The 25,000-nt window shown below is 41.0% G+C and overlaps 3 protein-coding genes across 9 annotated transcripts in view; 2 read left to right on the top strand and 1 right to left on the bottom strand.

Annotated features, from left to right (window-relative positions):
* The window catches only part of hwa (huluwa), a 9,652-nt gene extending 5,464 nt beyond the window's left edge, over window positions 1–4,188 (top strand). The window contains exons 2-3 of the mRNA XM_061876636.1: window positions 2,822–3,017; window positions 3,277–4,188. Coding sequence (XP_061732620.1) covers window positions 2,822–3,017; window positions 3,277–3,440 — 360 coding nt within the window. The 3' untranslated portion in view covers window positions 3,441–4,188. The remainder of the gene's footprint in view (window positions 1–2,821; window positions 3,018–3,276) is intronic.
* atp5fa1 (ATP synthase F1 subunit alpha) lies at window positions 4,036–18,440 on the bottom strand. Its single transcript, XM_061876634.1, has 11 exons — window positions 18,301–18,440; window positions 11,509–11,584; window positions 11,260–11,429; window positions 10,982–11,155; window positions 10,738–10,904; window positions 8,952–9,252; window positions 8,643–8,867; window positions 4,798–4,905; window positions 4,583–4,727; window positions 4,361–4,511; window positions 4,036–4,252 (listed from the first exon to the last, which is right to left on the bottom strand). The coding sequence occupies exons 1-11, from the start codon at window positions 18,358–18,360 to the stop codon at window positions 4,174–4,176; spliced, it is 1,656 nt and encodes a 551-aa protein (XP_061732618.1). The 5' UTR covers window positions 18,361–18,440; the 3' UTR covers window positions 4,036–4,173.
* A 1,843-nt stretch (window positions 18,441–20,283) lies between these two features.
* ark2n (arkadia (rnf111) N-terminal like PKA signaling regulator 2n) overlaps window positions 20,284–25,000 on the top strand; it is a 53,493-nt gene continuing 48,776 nt past the window's right edge. For 6 of the 7 annotated variants that reach the window (XR_009802429.1, XR_009802428.1, XR_009802427.1 and 3 more), the window contains exons 1-2: window positions 20,284–20,513; window positions 24,214–25,000. The exon at window positions 24,214–25,000 is cut by the window's right edge and continues 107 nt beyond it. Coding sequence is in view for 3 of the 7 variants with exons in the window: in XM_061876640.1 (XP_061732624.1) it covers window positions 24,285–25,000 (716 nt within the window). In the remaining 4 variants the exon portion in view is untranslated. The remainder of the gene's footprint in view (window positions 20,514–24,213) is intronic. The other variant, XM_061876638.1, reaches the window with a different exon arrangement.

The raw sequence follows: 25,000 nt of genomic DNA on the forward strand, positions 1-25,000 counted from the left end.
AGAAACATTTTTTTCCTCTAAGTTTGGCCCCCCTGAGTCAAAATAATTGCGCAGACCTGGCCTACACCTTTGTTGACACACCTCCTCCAGGACAGCATTGGCCTTCCTCTTCTTCAATTCCCTTCAGTGTTCCATTCAAGGGCAGCTCTGGTGATGGATGTTGAAAGTTTCAGAAGAGTGTGGCCTGCAATCCAGCTCTACTTCCTTCTTCTGATTGTGGCTTCAACTTGCTCCTGATTTGTTTTTACAAACAGTTCCTGGAAACAGATTTTCTTAGGCCACCACATTCCCAAAATGTGGCTAGTTTTGACAAAATAAATGTCTGGAGGATCTTGCTTTTGAGTTGCTGTGTACTAGAATGGACTTTGCATTGGATTCAGAGATCCGCAATTTAGTTTTGGTGGAGATGTTACTGGACCTCCAGACTAGTTTTGACGGGGCAAATGCAACCTTGGCTTTCCCTATGTGTGCCTCCACATTCTTGTTTGCCCCTCCATCATTGCTGATAAAACTTCCGAGATATGTGAAGTCCTTCACTATCTCCAGCTCTGTTCCTCTGCAGCACACAGGTCTGGCTTTCCCAGTTGTTTGGTTTTAATGTAATTGTCAGTCCCTGCGATGGGGTGGCGACTTGTCCAGGGTGTACGACGCCTTCCGCCCGATTGCAGCTGAGATAGGCGCCAGCGCCCCCCGTGACCCCATAAGCGGTAGAAAATGGATGGATGTTGTCAGTCCAACCCGTCTTGAGTTGTGTTCTACTTCCCCCCTTTTTCTCCCTCATCTGTTTGATGCTTTGGCTTAGAAGGGTTTTTATTTTGATTGATTGAAACTTTTAATTAGTAGATTGCACAGTACATATTCCGTACAATTGACCACTAAATGGTAACACCCCGATACGTTTTTCAACTTGTATAAGTCGGGGTCCACGTTAATCAATTGATGGCACACACAGTGTATGTAAAAATATAATCAAATGCAAAGGCCAATGATTCTCAAACTGTGTAGTGGTACACCAAATAACTAGTTAATTTTTCAAACAGTGTTACTGTTCAAACTGTGTGATGTTATTGTGGCCAAAAAATATAAAATATTTTAGTTACATAAAACCTGAGCCTTGTTTTTAATGTATATTTTAGCCGACTATGCTACTGTATTCAAATGTTGGTCATGATGGTGGTACTTGGAAATCCAAGTGTTTTCTGAGGTGGTATTTGTTGAGAACCATGCACTGGCACAAGCAATTGTATGATATCATGAGGTTAATATTTATACTCATTAAATTCTTCAGGGTTGCAAGCGGCCCTGAAGGCGGCCATAACTGTAAAGTGGCCCTCAGTGAAAACGAGGTCAACACCCCTGACCGGCAAAATAGCTTGTTCCACATGGATAGCAGCATACCTAACTTCGAGCACACAGACGTCATGACATCATTGAAGCACCTTTTAATAACGCAGGACCAGCATTTTTGAACAAAGATGGGGTCATAGTAGAAAGGTAAAAATATAATAATTTTTATGGCGGCAGACGTTTAAGCAAGTTATGTTTAAGTTTCACTTTTACATCTCATTACACATAGCTGTAGTGCGTTCTACGACCCTGTATTTAAAGTTAGACAGAGAAGTGTCATTAGTTTATAGGAACCTAAGACCCAAACTTTTGTAGGGAATGCATTTTTTATTTATCTGGGTTATTTGGAACCCAATGAGTATAAAAACAAAAAGTTAAATTGCCATCTGAACTGTTTTCAGCCATTTTGAATCATCCATTTTCTACCGCTTGTCCCTTTTGGGGTCGCAGGGGGTGCTTGAGCCTAAATCAGCTGCATTCGGGCGGAAAGGCGGGGTACACCCTGGACTAGTTGCCACCTCATCACAGGGCCAACACAGATGGACAACATTCACACACTAGGGACCATATAGTGTTATCATGTAATGTGGTATACCTTTCCTCCACCACTAATTGGCAGAATGATGACCTCGTAATTATAAACCAGGGTTTTGTAGAGATATGTTGTATTTTGGTCTACACAACCAAAAATATGTCCACATATGTGGACACCAGGTCCTCCAGAAGTTAAAAACAGGGAGAGACTTAACCAGCAGGAGATGCACTTATGTCATAATAATGTATTGTTATGATTGGTATATTCCACTCATAATCCAATAAGTATCAACTAATATCTATTTTACATTTATTTAGGGGGGTTAATTTAGACAGTTTTCACAAATCAAAAAGTTAGTGTTTATCAAAATCATTGCAGTAAGTATTTTTGAGTGCAGGTAAACATAACAAGTGTGTGTTTATGAGGTGGCGACATGTTTAGCTTTAGGGTGGGATGGGGGCCCAGAATTTGGTGCTAAGCACCTGGCTGTGTAGAACCGCATTGCTTCATTTGGAGGGTTGTTTCTAATATTGTGCCTTTACTTTTTGACAATTTAGATAAGGTATATTGAAACAAAATACTACAAAAGATGCATGCCGCACAAAATATGAAAATGTCTGACATACAACAAAAAAAGTGCATTATTGCCAGCAAAGCTAACAAGTACCATGAATTGATTAACGTAGACCCTGCCTTAAACAAGTTTAAAAACTTATTCGGGTGTTACCAATTAGTGGTCAATTGTAGAGAATATGTACTGAACTGTGCAATCTACTAATAAAAGTATTAATCAATCATTTAAAAAGTCATTTGTAAACCTAATGGTTAAATACAATTTTTTTTATGGCTTTTGGTTGCAGAATATCAGCATTTAATGTTAATATATTTCTGTATGTGTCTTTCCAGGGTATTTCATTGTTTCCTTGCTTGCATCCATAGGAAATTGGGCATGTGGTTCAAGTCCATCGCAGCAGCAGTGCCTACGAGCTGTTGAACGAGCTGAGCTCAGGCGATGTGAACTTTGACAAAGTGGACATGGAGTGCGAGTACGACAACCTATCCTCAGAGGGATCCTGCGTCAACACATCTGCGGTGCAAGGTTCCGGCCTGGATAGCGATTTTGGTGCCAGCGCAGGTTTGTTATATTACAGGGTTTTCTTTTGACTCCATATGTGGAGGGGAGAATCATTTCTACATCAGACGACCCTGCATTATTGTGTGTGTTGTTAAGTGACAGGAAGAAAATCTCTGACAAACTCGGGCAAATGTTCTAAGCCTCTTTAGCCCCATGACCTGAATTTTCTGGGGAGAATACAATCTTGTATTATAAAAAAAAAAGTTTTTTATTCTTTAAATGATTTAAAAAACATACGCAATACATGTTTCTTGTCCAGGTGTGTCCCTGCGAATTCTGTCAGCAGACAGCGACGGTTTGTCCAATGGCGTGGTGTCGGCATTGGAGTGGGACTATTACGACCCCTGCTACGTCAGACAAAACAACGTGTCCAAACATAAACACCATCGACCAGCCATGCACACTAAACAGTACTGGGTGTAAACAAAAACAAATAACCTAGCTTTCTGTACTGTTAGTTTTAATGTTTATTTATTTTGATTCTATGTAATAAGCGCATAATGGATTTCTATGTTTGTCTCACGTCTTACAACGTTGACCTGTTACACTCACAAGTTTTTTTTTTTTATATATTTTGAGTGCACCCAACACTGACTTTTTTATAATTGGAAGCTGACCTTTTCAAATGACTTAGTGCACTTTCCACATGTTTAATCTCACAATTCACAATGTTATGTACAGTTTAACTTTTGAAAGTAATTGTTTGATTTTAACTTGTCATGAGAGTATTTGTTTTTTGTACAATTTATTGAGTTTGGCCTATTAAATGGGTGGATTTGGGGATTTTCGGTGGAGTTTGTTTGCCTGACAATGGTTGCTCAAGTATCACCTTGAACTTTTGGTAACCCATCCATTTTCTACTGCTTGTCCCTCTCCGGGTTACGGGGGTGAATTCGGGCAGAAGGCGGGGTACACCCCAAAAAAGTCGCTACCTCATCGCACGGCCAATACAGACAGACCAATTAAAGCAGTGACTATTATTTCTTGTTATGTGTTTATGAAAGAAAATTAGCCATGCCACGAGCTGGAATACTTTATTCTCGGCAAAGAGATTTCTGTACATTACGGATCGGGTGCCACTTGGAGGTTTCATAGAAAGTACAACTGACGAAGCACTATGTAAATCACAAAAGACGACCGAAACAAACTGAAAATGTTACTCAAAGCTGGAGAGGAAGTTTAACACAACCTCCTTGAGCTTAGCATCTGAGGCCTCTGAGATTTGGCCGTCAGCCCTGCAAAGAGCAAGAAGAGTTTAGTTCCAAAATTACGAAAAAGTACTGCCCTGTAAATCAATATTGATAAGGGCGGAATATTTGTTGCAGGTGTCCCATGAAACTTACCTGATAGCAGCCAGCAGGTCTTGCTGCTGACTCAAGATGTGCTGCAAGAAAGCCTTCTCGAACTTGGTGATCTTGCTGGGCTCCATCTTGTCCAAATGTCCCCTCACGCCAGCGTAGATGACTGTGACCTGCTCTTCGATGGCCATGGGACCTGGACAACAGCAGTGATGTTGGTATTTAAAAAAACAATCTAGCTGTAGTCTCTGATAGCAAAATACTTACAGTATTGGCCCTGCTTCAGGAGCTCAGTGAGACGGACACCGCGGTTCAGCAGCTGCTGTGTGGCTGCGTCCAGGTCGGAACCGAATTGAGCAAAGGCTGCCACCTCACGGTACTGGGCCAGCTCCAGCTTCATGGTACCGGCCACCTAATGGGGATTAATGTCAGTAACGGCTGTAAAAATCTCTCTTCAACAAAACAAATTAAGTGTTATAAACCTGCTTCATGGCCCTGGTCTGGGCAGCTGATCCGACACGTGACACAGACAGACCAACGTTGATGGCGGGGCGGATGCCCTTGTAGAAAAGCTCGGTCTCCAAGAAGATCTGAGGGAGAATCCTATTATTTAATGTTAAGCTCAGCATTTTTCAAGCATAGAAAACATTATAATGCCTCACATAGGCCTACTCTGTTGCCAGCATAGCTAGCTTAGACTCTAAGCAGCCGGCTAGCTACAGTGCAACTTGAAAGCGTAAACGATTTGGCGAGTGTGGGTTGTACTCGGCCTGCTAGTGTGCTTAGCTCTAAGTAGCCAGCTATCCAAGGAGCGCCAGGAAGCGGCCGATTTAGCGGGTTTATACGGCAATCTAAATAGAAATAATATATATCACTTTAGCTAGAAAAATAGTGGAATTCTGGTAAATATCGGACATCTGTGGTGCCTGTATATCCATCCATCCATCCATTTTCTACCGCTTATTTCCTTTTGGGGTTGCGGGGGGCACTGGTGCCTATCTCACCTAATCAGACAAAATCACAGGATGGCAATGTAACAATATCAATTATTTCTTACTGTTTGCTTTGATTTAAATTTTTGCCCTTTAAGTCCTGTGTGCAGGGACTTATTTCCTGAGTTTATAAATAAACCATTTTGATGATCAAAATTATTGATATAACCACGGTACCATCGAGTGTGTATTGATTCTATACTTGGTATCGTTACATCGATATTTGTATCGATACGCCTTCCTCTGTTGACAGTCAAGAGCTTGAGCTTAGCGGTTAGTAGCATGATTAGCTTATTGTTGTCTTCCAGGAATATTGTTACTTGTAAAAAAAAGTAGTTTGTCACCTTCGATGCAAAGATTGCTGACTTAGAAGCAGTTTTGCATTGTGGAGGGTCCATTAACCACTAACAAGGAAGCTACCTACATTGCGTTGAGGCCACGTTTGTTAGCTTGTCGCTGTCAAGTTTGCGGGACAAAGCTAGAATGTGTCAACATGCATTATCACAATATACCAGCCATCCATCCATCTTCTTTCGCTTATCCGAGGTCGGGTCGCAGAGGCAGCAGCCTAAGCAGGGAAGCCCAGACTTCCTTCTTCCCAGCCACTTCGTCCAGCTCTTCCCGGGGATCCCGAGATGTTCCCAGGCCAGCTGGGGAGACATAGTCTTCCCAACGTGTCCTGGGTCTTCCTCGTGGCCTCCTACCAGTCGGAAGTGCCCGAAACACCTTCCTAGGGAGGCGCTTGGGTGGCATCCTGACCAGATGCCCAAACCACCTCATCTGGCTCCTCTCCTTGTGGAGGAGCAGCGGCTTTACTTTGAGCTCCCCCCTGATGAGAGAGCTTCTCACCCTATCTCTAAGGGAGAGCCCCGCCACCCGGCGGAGGAAACTCATTTCGGCTGCTTGTACACGTGATCTCATCCTTTCGGTCATAACCCAAAGCTCGTGACCATAGGAGAGAATCGGAACGTAATTCGACCAGTAAATAGAGAGCTTTGCCGTCCGGCTCAGCTCCTTCTTCACAACGGATCGATACAGCATCCGCATTACCGAAGACGCCGCACCAATCCGCCTGTCGATCTCACGATCCACTCTTCCCTCACTCGTGAGCAAGACCCTGAGGTACTTTAACTCCTCCACTTGAGGCAGGGTCTCCTCCCCAACCCGGAGTTGGCACTCCATCCTTTCCCGGGCGAGAACCATGGTCTCTGACTTGGAGGTGCTGATTCTCATCCCAGTCGCTTCACACTCTGCTGCAAACCGATCCAATATATCAGGGGTAGGGAACCTATGGCTCTAGAGACAGATGTGGCTCTTTTGATGACTGCACCTGGCTCTCAGATAAATCTTAGCTGACATTGCTTAACGGTAAGTAATAAATAATTCCGCTGGTAATCACAGTGTCAAAAATAACGTTCAAAATATAAAACATTCTCATGCCTTTTAATCCATCCATCCGGTTCCTACCACACCTGTTCAATAAGTTTGAGTTTGAGTTTATTTCGAACATGCAAGTAATACAGCATGATACATCACAATTTCCAGTTTCTCTTTTCAACATGTTCGAAAAGGAGTAGGAAGAAGCAGAGCTTATTTAATCCTACCCCTTTTCTTTACATAACAGTTGCTAAAACTTTTGTTCACTTCCTGTTCTCAATGTATTCACAATGTATACTCCATAAGTAATAAATAATCACAATACAAATAAATAAATAAATTAATAATTGGTGAAGTAAGTTTTATTCCATACGATGAGATAAGTCAGATTACTTTGAGAATGAATGGGTGAGTAAAATCAGAATGTTTATCATGGTTCTTCATTTTTGTACTTTGTAAACACTTCCAGTTTAAAGAGTTTCTTGAAGTGGATCATATTAGTACATTGTTTGATTGCATTGCTTAATCCATTCAATAATTTAATTCCACATACTGATATACTGAAGGTCTTAAGTGTTGTACGTGCATACAAATGTTTTAAATTACATTTTTCTCTAAGATTATATTTCTCTTCTTTTGTTGAGAAGAATTGTTGTATATTCTTGGGAAGCAGGTTATAGTTTTCTTTGTGTATAATCTTAGCTGTTTGCAATTCCACTATGTCGTGGAATTTCAGTATCTTAGATTCAATAAATAAAGGGTTTGTATGTTCTCTATACCCAACATTATGTATTATTCTAACTGATCTTTTTTGTAACACTGTTAGTGAATGAAGTGTTCTTTTGTAATTATTTCCCCATATTTCTACACAGTAACTCAGATATGGTAACACTAGTGAGCAGTAGAGAATATAAAGTAATTTTTGGTCTAGAACATATTTGGCTTTGTTCATTATTGATGTATTTCTTGCAACTTTATGTTGTATATTTTTTTACATGACATTTCCAGTTCAATTTATCATCAATCATTATACCTAGAAATTTGGTTTCATTTACTCTTTCAATTTCTATTCCGTCTATTTGTATTTGACTTTCTTTTCTACTGTTAACAAATAGCATTATTTTAGTTTTACTGAGATTCAATGATAGTCTGTTTTTGTCAAACCATTTTTTTAATTTGTTCATTTCTTCTGTTATTATTTGTATTATCCACTGTGTGTTCTCTCCTGAACAAAAGGCTGTTGTATCATCCGCAAATAATACTAACTTTAAATCTCTTGTAACTTTACAAATGTCATTTATATAGAGATTGAATAATTTAGGTCCTAGTATTGATCCCTGAGGTACACCACAGGAAATATTTAGCATTGTAGAAGTGTGTTCGCCTAGCTTCACGTATTGTTTCCTGTTCATTAGATAACTTCTTATCCAATTTAAGACTAACCCTCTGATGCCATATCGTTCCAGTTTTTTATTAAAATACTGTGATTAATTGTGTCAAATGCTTTAGTTAGATCCATAAACACAGCTGCCGCACATTTTTTACTATCTATTGCATTGGTAATTTCTTCTGTGATTTCAAGTCGCATTAATGGTAAGAAGTATTTTATTTATTGTTGGTTAGCTTCAGAATAACAATGTTATTAAAAAGTATAAGAGACTTATTATACTATAAAAATGATGGTCTTACTTAAAAATGCACGCATTTAGTTGTATTCAGTCTTGCAAAAAAGTATTATATGGCTCTCACGGAAATACTTTTTAAAATATTTGGCTTGTACGGCTCTCTTAGCCAAAAAGGTTCCCGACCCCTGCAATATACCAATTAGATCAAATTCATATCATTTATATTGTGAAACCCTAAACGCAACTTGTCTTTTTCCAGACTTGTTTTTAGGAAAAAAGTTTTACGTTTTGGTCAATACGATAATTTAAGTTTCCTCGATGGCCAATAATTACCTGTCCATCTGTAATGGAAATGACGTTGGTTGGAATGTAGGCCGACACGTCACCGGCCTGAGTCTCGATGACTGGGAGAGCAGTAAGGGAGCCACCGCCGAAGTTGTCGTTCATCTTTGCAGCCCTCTCCAGCAGGCGGGAATGCAAGTAGAAGACATCTCCTGGGTAAGCCTCGCGGCCGGGGGGACGACGCAACAGCAAGGACATCTGACGGTAGGCGACGGCCTAATGGAGAACCGCACAAATAAAAGGTTACCTTCAAACGCTGTAGGGTGATATCCGCCAAAAATGACAAACAAAAGCACTCACCTGCTTGGAGAGATCATCGTAGATGATGAGGGCGTGCTTGCCGTTGTCTCTGAAGTACTCCCCCATTGAGCAGCCAGAGTAAGGGGCCAGGTACTGCAGGGGTGCGGCGTCAGAAGCCGTGGCTGACACTACTATGGTGTATTTCATAGCGTCGGCGTCGGTCAACCTCTTGACCAGCTGGGCCACGGTGGATCGCTTCTGGCCGATGGCCACGTAGATGCAGTACAGCTTCTTCTTCTCATCAGTCCCTTCGTTGAAGCGCTTCTGGTTGATGATGGTATCAATAGCGATGGCAGTTTTTCTGGTATTATCAAAAAATTCACAAATTAATAAAAGGTGTGGAAGTCTCCCGCGTCTTTGCACAAGCATTTTCATGGCGCTTAGATTAATTTCGTGTCAATTTCACATTTGCATCCATCCGTCTTCTACCGCTTGTTCCTGAACATTAAACCTGTGCAGTCTTGCCATGGATACCATTTATTTACCAGTAGAGGGCGTAAGAAACCTAGAAATAACTAATTTGCTACCTAAAGAGGCTGCATAAAGTCTACTTTGCATAATTGATCATTATGCACGTGTAAGTATATTTTATGAATGCTGCAGGAGAAAAAAGTGAACAAAAAACATGAAAAGCAAAACAAATTTGTTTGAAAATACAAATTAACTTGGCTTGTTAAGAAGAGTAATATGTGCTTTCATGTTAAGATTCTCCACAGGGGTATAATATGTAAAATCAGTAGATTTGTCTCTAGTCTGCACATTTGAAAAACAGAATCTAGAGGGCTCTGAATACTTGCCAATCATAACTAAATCAGAAGCATCATACTTTCTTGTCTTCCTTTTCTCTGGTAGACCACATGAGGTGTGTTAACAAGCAGATTTACGTTACTACATATTGTACAGAATTGGAATTAAAAGCTATATTCGCAGACAGTCCCATTATAATGTGTTTATAAGCAAGTGGGCTTGGGCCGATAAATGTTGCTAAACAATATATTGTCCAATTAATTATTGCAGATAAACAATAGTCAGCATTATTTTGAGACCAAATAAAACACTAAATTAATAATAATACAATATACAAATAATGCAAGTAACCCTTTAAAACGCAATAAACTTGTATTTCTCATTAGTATTTTTAGCATTGCAATAGGTTGTACACCTGATGTCACGTCCGGCGCTAATATTTGAGACTCGAAGTAGTCTGTTGTCAAAGCCCTCTGGGCGGCATTTTGAATTTTTCTTTTCAAATAAAAAGTCTCAATGCTTTAATTGCTATAGGCTGTTGAAATGTTGGAACTGTTCAAATTGCAAAAAGGATAAAAGTTTCTTAAAAGTTCTATGAAGGTCAAATGAGTGCAAGATTTTATGAAAGACAACGAGAAAATGGCACACACTCTAGTTGTCCAAGGGAGCAAAGTCGAAGAACACACAAATTTGCAATGATCACTTTGTTAAAGGTGTATTTTGATATACCGTTAATTTTGGACTTTAAACCACTACTTTTTTCCTACACATTGAAACCTGCACCTTATAAAGTTATTAATTATTAATCGTAATTATTATTTCTGCCATAATTATCCAGCCCTACAACACGGTCATGGCAATTTATTGAGCTCATTTTCATTTATCGTTCAATTAATTGACTTATTGTCTATCAACCCAGACCTATAAACAACGGTAAACATGTAGTGCCAAATGTATTTCTGGCGGTTGCAATGTATCTGTGGCGGGCCGTAACACAACACTGGAAAAATATACACTCAATTAAGGAGAGTCTTCCTACCCAGTCTGCCTGTCGCCAATGATGAGCTCACGCTGTCCACGGCCGATGGGCACCAAACTGTCCACGGCCTTGATGCCAGTCTGCATAGGTTCCCTCACGGAGATACGAGGGATGATGCCAGGGGCTTTCAGACCCACCCGCCTGCGGGTATTGGAGCCAAGGGGACCCTGTCACGGAATTAATGAAAAAAGGTGATTAGATGTATAGAAGATACTGTAACTCTAAAGCTCATTTGCTTAGTCACCTTCCCGTCAATAGCATTTCCCAAAGCATCCACAACGCGGCCAAGCAGTTCTTCACCAACAGGAACATCCACAATAGCGCCAGTCCTCTTGACAATGTCTCCTTCCTTGATCAGCTTATCGTTACCGAACACCACAACGCCAACGTTGTCCGGCTCCAAATTCAGAGACATGCCCTGAAATCCAACAGTTTCAAACAAGTTAGTTCTAAAGTGAAATTACAACCAATATGCAAAAAGCGGCATCAACAAGGAAGTAACATGCAAATGAACGCATTCACCTTGAGCCCAGAGGAAAACTCCACCATCTCCTCGGCCTGCACGTTCCTGAGACCGTACACTCGAGCAATACCGTCACCAATGGAGAGCACTCGGCCGGTTTCCTCCAAGTCAGCGCTGGTGTCCGCTCCCATGATTTTCTCCTCCAGGATGGAAGAAACCTCAGCGGTGCCTGAAATTTTAAAAGCAATCAGTGTTAATTAGGTAATAGGTCTGAAATACATTGTTACACCATTTTACCAAATGCCGACCTATTTTCTGCATCCATGGACTGGTGGTGTGGAGGTTCCTAACTCCAACACATGCTGCAGCAACATTTTTGGACACCTACAAATGCAACAGAACGTTTTACAAATTGGATGTGAAAAAAGTAACCTTTAAAGTAACTTTTAAAAAAGCCCTGCTAATATTTATCGAATAAAGAGCTGCACTTGAACAATATATATCTTAAAGTACCATTATAGTGGAAAAACAAGTTGAATTTATATTCTTAATTGTGTTTCGTTGTATCCGTTTAAACCATATCCAAGTATATTTACAAACTGCAGAGTAAGTGAAAATACCGTCTAAACATCACAAAATGACACAAATTCAGTGACCCATTTTGGATATTCCGCTCCGAATGTCTTCTGTAATTTCCATAAACTGACATCACTGGAGTAACACTTCTGCACTCTGACCATAGTACCAGAGCAGTTATACTGGAAGTACGCAGGAATTAGAGAGAGATGTGCTGTCTATCTTTCACAATCCTTATATAAAGACATGAACACATTTTTTTTAATGTATTCCAAGTAGTAAATAAATACATAGAAAGTCAGTTAACAATGTAGTTAATAGGGGCTCTCTATTTTTCTCACAAAAGCCACCAACAATACTCTATATACAGATTGTGACCTGGATATTAACCACATAGCAGTGAAGTTATTATAAGCGCTAACCCAGAAATACTATTTTTTTAGCGGCGAATTGAAAACACACAACTAAGTATCTCTCCACTGCTGGCCGCGATATCCTGCTGCTCCCGCATCATTGCGTCTTACCTCGTGAAAGTTATTAAAGATTATAAATCATGCCTTTTATTTGGATATTATAAGGAATTAGCCACACATCTGGAAGTTGTTCATCTGTGGCATTTAATGTATAGCCAGAGATCAATCAATCAAAGTTCATTTATATAGCCCTTAATCACAACTGTCTCAAAGGGCTGCACAAGCCACAACAACGAGATGGAGACAAACACACAAATGAGGACTGTCTGCAGGGAGACTTTTCTTTTGTTAACCCTTTGTGTGTATCATGAATAATTTTGCATATAAACAGGAAGATATGGACATCCTGTCAGTTGTCATCAAAGTAAGAAAAGACATTGTGCAGTAAGCAACCGTTTTCTTAAGTTTATATTTCTTGTTTAGCACTTAGCAATAGTGCAACATAATGCTTAATATTTCACTAAAGCTGGATCTGTTTTAACCTGACTCTTGCCAGACCCTTGTAGTTTTCTGAGCTCAACACAAGGATCTGGGCTCGAAGGCATTGCAAACTCCTTCCAGAAAGCAAAAAATAATGAACCAATCAGGATCGCCGGGCGGGATTTCATAGATGTGACGTAGCGACGAAGGGACTGTTTGATTCAAACAACAATGGCGTCCTGTGCTGACATTGATTCTGCTATTGCAACTGTTTTGCGACATCGATCGAACATTAATTATTTAAAAGACGAACACAGAACGGTTTTGAAAGCTCTTCTTCCGACCAGGTTTGGATTTCCCAGCGTCGCTCTCATCAGCGTCACGGGTTGATTTCGATGTGAGTGGCCTTCCGTCCGATTGTAGCTGAGATAGGCGCCAGTGCCCCCCACGACCCCAAAAGGGAATTAGCGGTAGAAAATGGATGGATGGATGGTTGAAGTAGCACGTAATTCACGATAACGGACAAGAGCTTTATCCAATCACATACAATTATTTTTTTACAATGCCCCCCCTTCTGAAATACATCTCCTATTGAGAACTCCCAGATTCTTGTGTGGAGCTCAGCGAATGACAAGTATTTAGCGAGAGTCAGGTTAGATCTGTTTAGCAGAGCTTCTAAAACTTGTAGCTCCTCCTCCTTATATTTTGGATCAACAGGATAAGTTCCCGGATCATAATTTTGGCCAAAGTAATCAATGATTGGCTCTTATAAAGTCTGTATGATTAGCATTGTTGTTGTTGATTGAAGAGATTTGTGGTTCCTACCTCTACGTCACGCAATGACATGTCTGGATAACTAATTTTCTGTCAAAATCGCTGTGGAATTTCAGTTAAATTGATACTATATTGATCATATATACTTACTCACAAAAGTAAATATTTAGTGTTATGCAACATCCATGAATCTTCTTCCGCTTATCCAAGGTTGGGTCGCGGGGGGAGCAGCCTAAGCATGGAAGCCCAGACTTCCCTCTTCCTAGCCACTTAGTCAGCTCTTCCCGGGGGATCCCGAGGCAGTCCCAGGCCAGCTGGGAGACATAGTCTACCCAACGTGTCCTGGGTCTTCACCATGGCCTGCTACCGGTCGGAAGTGCCCTAAACACCTCCCTAGGGAGGCGTTCGGGTGGCATCCTGACCAGATGCCCGAACCATCTCATCTGGCTCCTCCCGATGTGGAGGAGCAGCGGCTTTACTTATATAAATATAATTCACTTCACTTCACTTTACTTTGAGCTCCTCACGGATGGCAAAGCTTCTCACCCTATCTCTAAGGGAGAGCTCCGCCACTCGGCGGAGGAAACTCATTTCAGCCGCTTGTACCCGTGATCTTGTCCTTTCGGTCATAACCCAAAGCTCATGACCATTTGTGAGGATGGGAACGTAGATCGACCGGTAAATTGAGAGCTTAGCCTTCAGGCTCAGCTCCTTCTTCACCACAACAAATCAATACAGCGTCCGCAGTACTGAAGACACCGCACAGATCCGCCTGTCGATCTCACGATCCACTCTTCCCTCACTCAAGACTCCGAGGTACTTGAACTCCTCCACTTGGAGCAGGGTCTCCTCCCCAACCCGGAGAAGGCACTCCACCCTTTTCCGGGCTAGAACCATGGAATCGGACTTGGAGGTGCTGATTCTCATCCCAGTTGCTTCACACTCGGCTGCGAACCGATCCAGTGAGAGCTGAAGATCCTGGCCAGATGAAGCCATCAGGACCACATCATCTGCAAATAGCAGATACCTAATCCTGCAGCCATCAAACCAGATCCCTTCAACGCCTTGACTGTGCCTAGAAATTTTGTCCATAAAAATTATGAACAGAATCGGTGACAGAGGGCAGCCTTGGCGGAGTCCAACGCTCAATGGAAACATTTATATGATAATATCAATATAGAGGCAACTTGTTTCTCCACTCTACTGGCACTAAGGTTGGGCGATATATCAATATACTCTATATATCATGGGTTTGTCTCTGTGCGATATAGAAAATGACTATATAGTGATATTCGTGTATATGTTCTCACACAGTTGCTTTTAGCTGCCGGCATAACACTGCATGCGTTTTTCACTCTTTCTTGTCTCTCCTTCTCACAGAGATGTAAAAAAGCGCACCTTTTTACATACGTCTCGCGTGCAACGTCACACACCCTCCCAGAGCAGAGAGGTAACTACATGGGTAACATTAGCTGTGATGCTAACAGTGCGTTGCGAGTGGTAATACGAGAGAGAGAAGGTGCCAATCTGGTAACAAATAAAGGAATAATTTATTCCCAAGAAAAACAGCAGGGGGTGCATCGTCTGGCTGTGGTTTAGGTTCAAGCGGGAATATGTCGAACAATTATGCGGCAAAAGCGTTGCTACAAAAAGTAGCAGCACTGCTATTTGATTTCCTATTACGCAGCTCATTTATATCTGACACCTTTTCAAATATCTTGTGTCACATCATGGACAAAAGTGCACTTTATTTTGTAGTGGCGTTCTGTACAAAAAGTACACTTTAATTTAGTGTTGTTTTGACATGTCACCTTCGTGACATCATGCACAAAAGTGCACTCATAGCTTGTTTTAAAATGTCTCTGACAATCTTGCACTTTCTGTTTGGAAATGACATGAATGTATGTGCCACTACTTAATAACTGTTTAATAAATAAAGTTTTGGTCAATTGACTTAGTTGTGATTTCCCTCTCTACATGAAAGTTTAAAATGAGCATATATTAATGCAGTATGAAGAAAAATGTTTTAATATAGACACATAGAATCATCATACTGCTGTGCTTGTATGCATCAAGTGTTAATTCAAAGCTAAGGCAAAATATCGAGATATATATCGTGTGTCGCGATAAGGCCTAAAAATATCGAGATATTAAAAAAAAAAAGGCCATATCGTCTAGCCCGTCTCCCCGTGACTGCGTGGGTTCCCTCCGGGTACTCCGGCTTCCTGCCACCTCCAAAGACATGCACCTGGGGATAGGTTGATTGGCAACACTAAATGGTCCCTAGTGTGTGAATGTGAGTGTGAATATTGTATGTCTATCTGTGTTGGTCCTGCGATGAGTTGCGACATGTCCAGGGTGTACACACCTTCCGCCCAAATGCAGCTGAGAGAGGCTCCAGCACCCCCTGCGACCCCAAAAGGGACAAGCGGTAGGATATAGATGGATGGAACTAAGATAGCAGTATAATTTCACAAAATGCTAACAAACGTGACCTTCAGTGCGAGATTCCATTGGCCATTGACACAAGCTAATGTGTGATCATTAGTTTAGACCAGGGGTCACCAACGTGGTGCCCAGTAAGGACCAGATGAGTAGCCCACTGGCCTGTTCAAATAGCCTATATAGCATCACTTACCAGTGAGCTGCCTCTATTTTTTTTTACATTTTATTTTTTTACTAGCAAGCTGCTCTCGGTTTGCTCAGCATTTATAATTCTAAGAGAGAAAAAACTCAAATAGAATTAGAAAAATCCAAGAAAATACGTTAAAGACTTGGTCTTCACTTGTTTAAATAAATCCATTTAATTTTTTACTATGCTTCTTATAACTTTCAGAAAGACAATTTGAGAGAAAAAATACAACCTTAAAAATGATTTTAGGATTTTTAAACACATATACCTTTTTACCTTTTATATTCCTTCCTCTTCTTTCCTGACAATTTAAAATTTAAAGCCCACCAGACTACACCAAACTTTTGGTGCCTTGTGAACACAGAAAAGTACAGTGGTGTATGCGCAGCAGCTATGAAGGTTGCAAGCCTGTTTGGTTCAACTTATCTTTGTGAATCAGCCTTTTCTGACATGAATTTCATCCAGAACAAACACAGAACACGCCTCATTGATGCACATCTGCAAGACTCACTCAAAGTTGCAGTGTCAAGTTACACACCAGAGTACAACACACTAGTTAACAGCATGCAATGCCGGGCTTCCCACTAACTGACAAAGAAACAGATAACAGACTTGGTGTCCAGTTCAAAGTGTGACATGATTTATTTAAACCAGTGGTGCCCATTACGTCGATCGCGATCGACTGGTCGATCTCAGAGGGTGTGTCAGTCGATCTCAAGCCAGGCATTAAAGAATATACATAAAAAAGGGCAATCATCAATCATACCAAGACTTCACTTTCGTCAGTTGTTTGACATTCTCGGCACCCGAGGATCTTGTGAGATGACGCTGGCTGCTGCAAGCTCATATTTAAGAAAAAAATCACTAACAGGGCGGATGCAGAGAAACACATTTTATTTCTAGAGACTCCGTACCTACTGTCAAAACTCTAAAGACCGACGGCACAGTTCCTGTCTTCACCATAAAAGACCTGTTTCATCCTGCCTGTGCTAACAAAATAAGAGTCTCAGAAAGCTAGCGTGCACAAGCTAGCAAGCTACGGAGTTCGATGCCAATGTATTTCTCCCCCGCCCTCAGCGACCGCTTTCTCACTTGCTTGCCCACCCGCACACTCACTGACGTCACTCACCTGCTGCCAGACATTAAAGGGCCACACACATATGCTACTCTCATAACAAAGTGTTTAAAAACGAGTATGCAAGTTGGACAAATGAGATGCCAAATCCAACCACTTTCATGTGGTATTGGACAGAAAGGAGGACTTTTTTTTTCCTCCATTTGAAAATGCGGACTTTATCAGCACCACTGTCTAATTCCAATCAATGCAAGTCATCAGAATCAAATAGACCAACTTATATTCTTGTCTTCATGAAAGAAAGGAATCTATGTGTGTTAAACATGCTTGTATTATCATTAAACACCATTAACTTGTTAACAAAAATGTCTCTTTCATAAATAAATAAATATAAATTATAAATAGGAATGAGGTAGATCTCCTCGACTTGGTCAATTGAAAAGTAGCTCGCCTGCAGAAAAAGTGTGAGCGCCCCTGATTTAAACAATTCAGAGTTGACTTTAGTATTTTACCTGAATTACTTGTACAAACATGGTGCAAAGTAATTCATGATTTGTTAAAAAATGTTAGTGGCTAACTAGTTAAAATGGGATATTGTGATTTCACAAGACTGTCTTAGAAGTGATCATTTGAAAATGTTCAATTTGAAAAATGTGCACTTAGAGAAAATATAAAAATAAAGTGTTGCATATTGATATTTATCTGGTTCTATATATATTTATTGTGAGAAATCATTAAGATGATCAGTGTTTCCACAAAGATAAATATCATTAATTATTAATAATAACATATAGTTAAAGGTAAATTGAGCAAATTGGCTATTTCTGGCAATGTACTTAAGTGTGTATCAAACTGGTAGCCCTTCGCATTAATCAGTACCCAAGAAGTAGCTCTTGGTTTCAAAAAGGTTGGTGACCCCTGGTTTAGACAGACAGCACATATACATGAAATGATAAAGAATTACGTCCAATGTAACATTTTGTCAAAAATGCAAGTTAGCTTGTAGCTAAGTAGTGCCAGGCCCAGTCAGTGTGCTGCCTATGCTAGCACGTCCGCGTGTACACCTCCGCCACGGTTTTTTGCGCTTAAGGCCTACTTTTCGGTGCGAAATTAATCAAAAGAGAACATAATTCAGGGGGTATTTGCTTACGTAGCCGGCCCGTCGAGGCAGAGAGCGGGCCAGAGCCGCTGCGACGCGTACTGACAGCATGTCGGAGTCCTGGGGTGACCGTTCTACTCTCGGAGCGGAGAGAGAAGGATGGCGGATGTAGACGCCAAATTGAAGAAAGGTCACGGTAACCCGGATGCATATTGAGGTTTAAAACAGTATTTTAAAAGTACTACATTTGGGGGAAACCTAACATACTCTCGCTAATTAAAACAATGTTGATTTTGATTAAGGAAAATAGAGGACGCCATCAAACTGTCTATAGATGGAATTGATATTGAAAAGGTTTTTGAACTTAGATTTTTAGGAGTAATACTGGATGATGGTCTGACGTGGAACATCTCATATTGCACATGTACGAAAAAATATGTCTAAGACTATTTTTATATTAAACAAGGTAAAATATGTGTTAGATTATAGGGCAATGCGTGTATTGTATTGTGCACTTACAGTGGGGCAAAAAAGAGTTTAGTCAGCCACCGATTGTGCAAGTTCTCCCACTTAAAATGATGACAGAGGTCTGTAATTTTCATCATAGGTACACTTCAACTGTGAGAGACAGAATGTGAAAAAAAATCCAGGAATTCACATTGCAGGAATTTTAAAGAATTTATTTGTAAATTATAGTGGAAAATGAGTATTTGGTGAACCATTCAAAGCTCTCACTGATGGAAGGACGTTTTGGCTGAAAATCTCACGATAAATGGCTCCATTCATTCTTTCCTTAACACGGATTAATCATCCTGTCCCCTTAGCAAAAAAAACAGCCCCAAAGCATGATGTTTCCACCCCCATGCTTCACAGTAGGTATGGTGTTGTTGGGATGCAACTCAGTATTCTTCTTCCTCCAAACACAAAAAATGAATAGAAAAACTAGTTTATTCGAATATTTTTGAAAAAAATAAAAAAATAATTTATGGAACATAGTTAGTAATTTTTCCTGATTAAGATTAATTTTAGAATTTTGATGACATGTTTTAAATAGCTTGAAATCCAATCTGCACTTTGTTAGAATATACAACAAATTGGACCAAGCTATATTTCTAACAAAGACGAATCATTATTTCTTCTAGATTTCCAGAACAAAAAATGTAAAAGAAGTTCGAGACTTTGAAATAAGATTTAAATATGATTCTAAAGATTTTCTAGATTTGCCAGAACAATTTTTGTGAATTTAAATCATAATAAGTTTGAAGAAATATTTTACAAATATTCTTCGTCGAAAAAACAGAAGCTAAAATGAAGAATTAAATTAAAATGTATTATTCTTTACAATAAAAAAAAAATACTTGAACATTGATTTAAATTGTCAGGAAAGAAGAGGAAGGAATTTAAAAGGTTTATGTGTTTAAAATTCCTAAAATTATTTCTAAGGTTGTATTTTTTCTCTAAAATTGTCTTTCTGAAAGTTATAAGAAGCAAAGTAAAACAATAAATGAACTGATTTAAACAAGTGAAAACCTTTGAAATATTTTATTGGGTTTTCAAATTCGATTTGAGTTTTGTCACTCTTAGAATTAAAAATGTCGAGCAAAGGGAGACCAGCTTGCTACTAAATATATACAATTTAAAAAAATAGAGGCAGCTCACTGGTAAGTGCTGCTATTTGAGCTATTTTAGAACAGGCCAGCGGGCTACTCCTCTGGTCCTTACGGGCTACCTGGTGCCCACGGGCACTGCGTTGGTGACCCCTGCTTTAAATGATATTCATGAAGTAGGATAATGTATTATGTCAAAAGGGGCAAGAAAGTAAGATTTTTCTTTATCCTGCTCCTTCTCAGGCATTTTGTGTGAATTTTATAATTGCGGTATAATTGTGTATCGTTCAAAATGCACATCAATGAAGGAGATAAATAAAAAATTAAAATGAATCATTATATATGTACAAATATTAACATGTTTTCCCGGTTCCTCCCAGACAGGCAATGTCACTAACCGCCACCAGTAACCGGAAGTGACGTATTCTGCTTTGTGAGGCCGACGGAGACATTTTAAAATAAACATTTAGCTAAGTGCTAAATGCTCAGCTCGCGCAGGTGTGAGCCCGCTGCGCCAGTACAGAGACTACCTTCTAAACGCCTCAACTTCTCACCCTGTTCACTCTAATGAACGGCATTTGGCGGGCCACAGGGGGATCTACCAGCCGAAGATGTTAAGATGTTCGATATTGGGAATTAAAAAGCATTAAGACCGTGGTGAGTAAGTAACAATCGGGGTCGACTGCTAAGTTAGCTTAGCTAACATCCTGACGCCCTGCTAGTTAGCCCCCGGCTGTCAACCCTTTTAAGATGTCGCTGCTCAATAGTGACCCAGCAAAACCAATATAAATCATTCCTGTGGTTTAAATTTGTTCTTGCAAAGCTTGCGGAGTGCGTATCTGTGTCCTATTCTGGCTTGGTTGCGTAGCCTGTGCTAGCTAAGGCAACTAGCGAAGTCATTCATTCTGGCACAGCTAAATGTCTCCAATTACTTACCCAGCGAACTGTGACAATCATTAAACGTTAGTAAAATAACAACTACAACCTACGATAATTACACATGATTGCAGTAAATATATTTTGTATATTAGTCCGAATGATTCATGTTGATTTTGAAGTAACTGTTTGCATGTTTGTGTAGGGCAGCACGGTGGATTCAGGGGTTAGTGCATGTGCATCACAATACGAAGGTCCTGAGTTGTCCTGGGTTCAATCCCGGTGTTGTACCGAAATATGTTACCCATCGGAATTTGTAACTCCAGGGGGCGATGTTCCCATGACGTTTGTTTGATGGTTAAACGGCAAGGCCAAAGAGGAGGAGAAGAAGAACGCTTGCGTAAATGTCTTAAACTATCCTTAAAGTGGAACATTAACACAATTTCAGAAGGGTTAAAACCAATACAAATCATTTCCCAGTGGCTTATTTTATTTTTCGAAGTTTTTTTTCAAAATGTTACCCGTCTCGGAATATCCCTAAAAAAAGCTTTAAAGTGCCTGATTTTCGCTATCTGCAAAGCCACTGTCCATTTCCCTGTGGCGTCACATAGCGATGCCATTACAAACAAATGGTGGATAGCACAGCGAGATATAGCGACATTAGCTCGGATTCAGACTCTGATTCAGCGGTTTAAGCGATTCAACAGATTACGCATGTATTGAAACGGATGGTTGGAGTATGGAGGCAGATAGCGAAAACGAAATTGAAGAAGAAACTGAAGCTATTGAGCGAATAGCTATTGACGCTATTCAACCACGTTTGCCTTAGCATCGTCGGTAAAATGTGCAGACCAAACGATCGGAAGTTTCACATCTTGTGTCACTGGATCAACTTAAATCCGTCGATTGGTAAGTGTTTGTTTGGCATTAAATGTGGGTGGAAGGAAACGCTGTATGTAAATATAGTTTCAAATGTACATACAGCTAGCCTAAATAGCATGTTAGCATCGATTAGCTCGCAGTCATGCCGCGACCAAATATGTCTGATTAGCACATAAGTCAACAACATCAACAAAACTCACCTTTGTGCTTTAGTTGACTTTATCGTTAGAAATGCATATGCAGGTTATCCATACATCTCTGTGCCGTGTCTGCCTTAGCATCGCCGGTAAATAGCATGTTAGCATCGATTAGCATGCCGTGCAAATCGATGCACATTCTATGTAAATCAACTTGAATCTTTCCCTGATCGTGTGGTTACACCCTCCGACAACACACCGACGAGGCATGATGTCGCCAAGGTACGGAAAACAGTCGAAAAATTTGAAAATAACAGAGCTGATTTGACTCAATGTGTATAATGTGTTTGACAAAATGGCCGATTGACTACCTAGGTGACGTCACGTTCTGACGTCATCGCTCCAAGAGCGATTAATAGAAAAGCGTTTATTTCGCCAAAAAATTCACCCATTTAGAGTTCGGAAATCGGTTAAAAAATATATGGTCTTTTTTCTGCAACATCAAGGTATATATTGATGCTTACATAGGTCTGGTGATAATGTTCCCCTTTAAAGGCCTACTGAAACCCACTACTACCCACCACGCAGTCTGATAGTTTATATATCAATGATGGAATATTAACATTGCAACACATGCCAATACGGCCTTTTTAGTTTACTAAATTTCAATTTAAAATTTCCCGGGATTTTTTGTTGAAAACATAGCGTAGTGATGGCATGTACGCTTGACGTCACGGGCTGTTAGGAAATATCAGCGCTGCTCACACACAGCTAAAAGTCGTCTGCTTTCACCGCAAAATTACACGGTATTTTGGAGATCTGTGTTGCTGAATATTTTGCAATTTTTTCAATTAATATTGGAGAAGTCAAAGTAGAAAGATGGAGGTGGGAAGCTTTAGCCTTTAGCCACACAAACACACGGTGATTCCTTGTTTAAAATTCACGGTGGTGAAACTTTACTATGGATCACAGCAAACATGGATCCCAACCGAATGTCAACCAGCAGGTTTCGGTGAGAAAATTGTGGTAAAAAGTCGCTCCTTACCGGATATCAGCTGAGCTTGTGCCGCCCATAAAGCTGCCGTCGACTTCCCTGAGACACTGCGCGTCAACACACCCGTGGCCACACACCTCTGACTATCAGGTACTGTTAGACTCACTAAAACACTAGCAACACAATAGAAATATAAGCGATTCCCCAGAAGTATCCTAGTACATGTGTCTAAGAACATCTAAATACGTCCCAATGCAATCACGTTTTTTTTTAAACTTTTTTTTCTTTTTTTTTCTTTTTTTTTAGTTCGTCGCTATCAATATCCTCAAACACACATCTTTCATCCTCGCTCAAAATAATGGGGGAATTGTCGTTTTCTCTGTCCGAATAGCTGTTTTTGTTGGAGGCTCCCATTAAAATCAACGTGAATTTGTGAGGAGCCATCAACATGTGTCATCATCGTCTGCGACTTCCGGTAGAGGCAGGGCTTTTCTCTTAGCACCGAAAGTTGCGAACTTTTTCGTGGATGTTCTCTACTAAATCCTTTCAGCTAAAATATGGCAATATCGCGAAATGATCAAGTATGACACACAGAATGGACCTGCTATCCCCGTTTAAATAAGAAAATCTCATTTCAGTAGGCCTTTAATGCTGAAACGTCAGTTGTCAGAATTTCAGCATTAATAAATTACACATATTCTTGAAATCAATGACTTACTTTCATTATAGTATGAGTCCATTGTATCAGCTGTTGATTCTCTCTCACACACATACGTTTTCCGGATTACAAGCTATCAAGGAATGAAACATCAGTTGTCAGAATTTAAGGATAGTTTACGCCATTTACGCAAGTGTTCTTATCCTCCTCTTTGGCCTTGCCGTTTAACCATCAAACAAACTCCATGGGAACATCACCACCTGGAGTTACAAATTCCGATGGGTAACAGATTTCGGTACAACACCAGGCTCGGGATCTCTCTGTGTGGAGTTTGCATGTTCTCCCCGTGACTGCGTGGATTCCCTCCGGGTACTCCGGCTTCCTCCCACCGCCAAAGACATGCACCTGGGGATAGGTTGATTGGCAACACTAAAAAAATTGGCCCTAGTGTGTGAATGTGAGTGTGAATGTTGTCTATCTGTGTTGGCCCTGCGATGAGGTGGCGACTTGTCCAGGGTGTACCCTGCCATTGTAGCTGAGATAGGCACCAGCGCCAGTTGATTGGTAACACTAAATTGTCCTTAGTGTGTGAAAGAGGTGGCGACTTCTCCAGGGTGTACACTGCCTTCCGCCCGAATGCAGCTGAGATTGGCTCCAGCGACCCCGAACGGGACAAGCGGTAGAAGATGGATGGATGGTTTGCATGGTGGCTAATTTATGTGTGACTTGTGTAAATAAATATAATTTTGCTTCTTTCCTCTTACCTCTAACCTTTCTAGTTGATAAATTGCATTACTTTCCTTGCTGCAGGGGAGTGCTGATCTCGGCACCTTGGTCCATGTTTGCTGGACCATAGGGCATTGTGCTAAAGTAGCCTGAAGATGGCTGATTCTGAGAAGGCAGAGGAATTCGTTGACGCAGAATGTCCCTCGGAGTGCCTTGTTGAAGCACAGTCAGCCAATGATGAACATTTAAAAACCGAGACTACCACCAGCACCAGCTCCCCTCCGAGGGATAAGGAGGCAGACAGCCCTTTTCACACGGAGGGTGAGCAGAGCCTCCTCTCCATGCCATGCCTGATGAAGGAGCTCCGCAGAGACTCTCCAGAGTCCCAACCGGCCTCTACGGGGAGTGAAAAGCCTGTCTCTGGCCATGTCTACGAGAGTGACTCATCTAACCCCTGCATGCTCTCACCCTCGTCCAGCGGCCACCTGGCTGACTCGGACACGCTCTCCTCAGGGGATGAGGGTGCTGCCCCGGTCACAGGGGAGGAGGCAGAAATCAAAATGGAAGCTGCAGATGACCCTGGCAAGGTAGCTGAAAAACAAATGGTCTCTTCGGCTGCTGTGAGTAGTGGGAGGAAATCTCGGCGGTCCCGTTCAGAAAGCGAGAATCCGCCCAACGCCATGGCAGCGAAGAAGAACCGCTGCCATCCCGCGGCGGCGGCGGCCGGGGCTACGGGGCCAGAGAAACAAATCAACGGCAAGCAGGCCAAAGTGAAAGGTCACCGGAGCCAGAAGCACAAAGAGCGCATGCGTTTGCTGAGACAAAAACGTGAAGCGGCTGCACGGAAGAAATACAACCTGCTGCAGGACAG

Source organism: Nerophis ophidion, linkage group LG17 (assembly GCF_033978795.1).
Source record: "Nerophis ophidion isolate RoL-2023_Sa linkage group LG17, RoL_Noph_v1.0, whole genome shotgun sequence".
Taxonomy (NCBI): Eukaryota; Metazoa; Chordata; class Actinopteri; order Syngnathiformes; family Syngnathidae; genus Nerophis; species Nerophis ophidion.

Excerpts from the sequence above, each read along its gene's own strand:
- atp5fa1 (XM_061876634.1), bottom strand. The coding sequence starts at position 18,360 with ATGCTGTCAGTACGCGTCGCAGCGGCTCTGGCCCGCTCTCTGCCTCGA. Across the intron at positions 4,906-8,642 it reads TTTCCATTACAGATGGACAG|ATCTTCTTGGAGACCGAGCT; the intron begins GTAATTATTGGC and ends ATTCTCCCTCAG. Across the intron at positions 4,512-4,582 it reads CCTGAAGCAGGGCCAATACT|GTCCCATGGCCATCGAAGAG; the intron begins GTAAGTATTTTG and ends GCTGTTGTCCAG.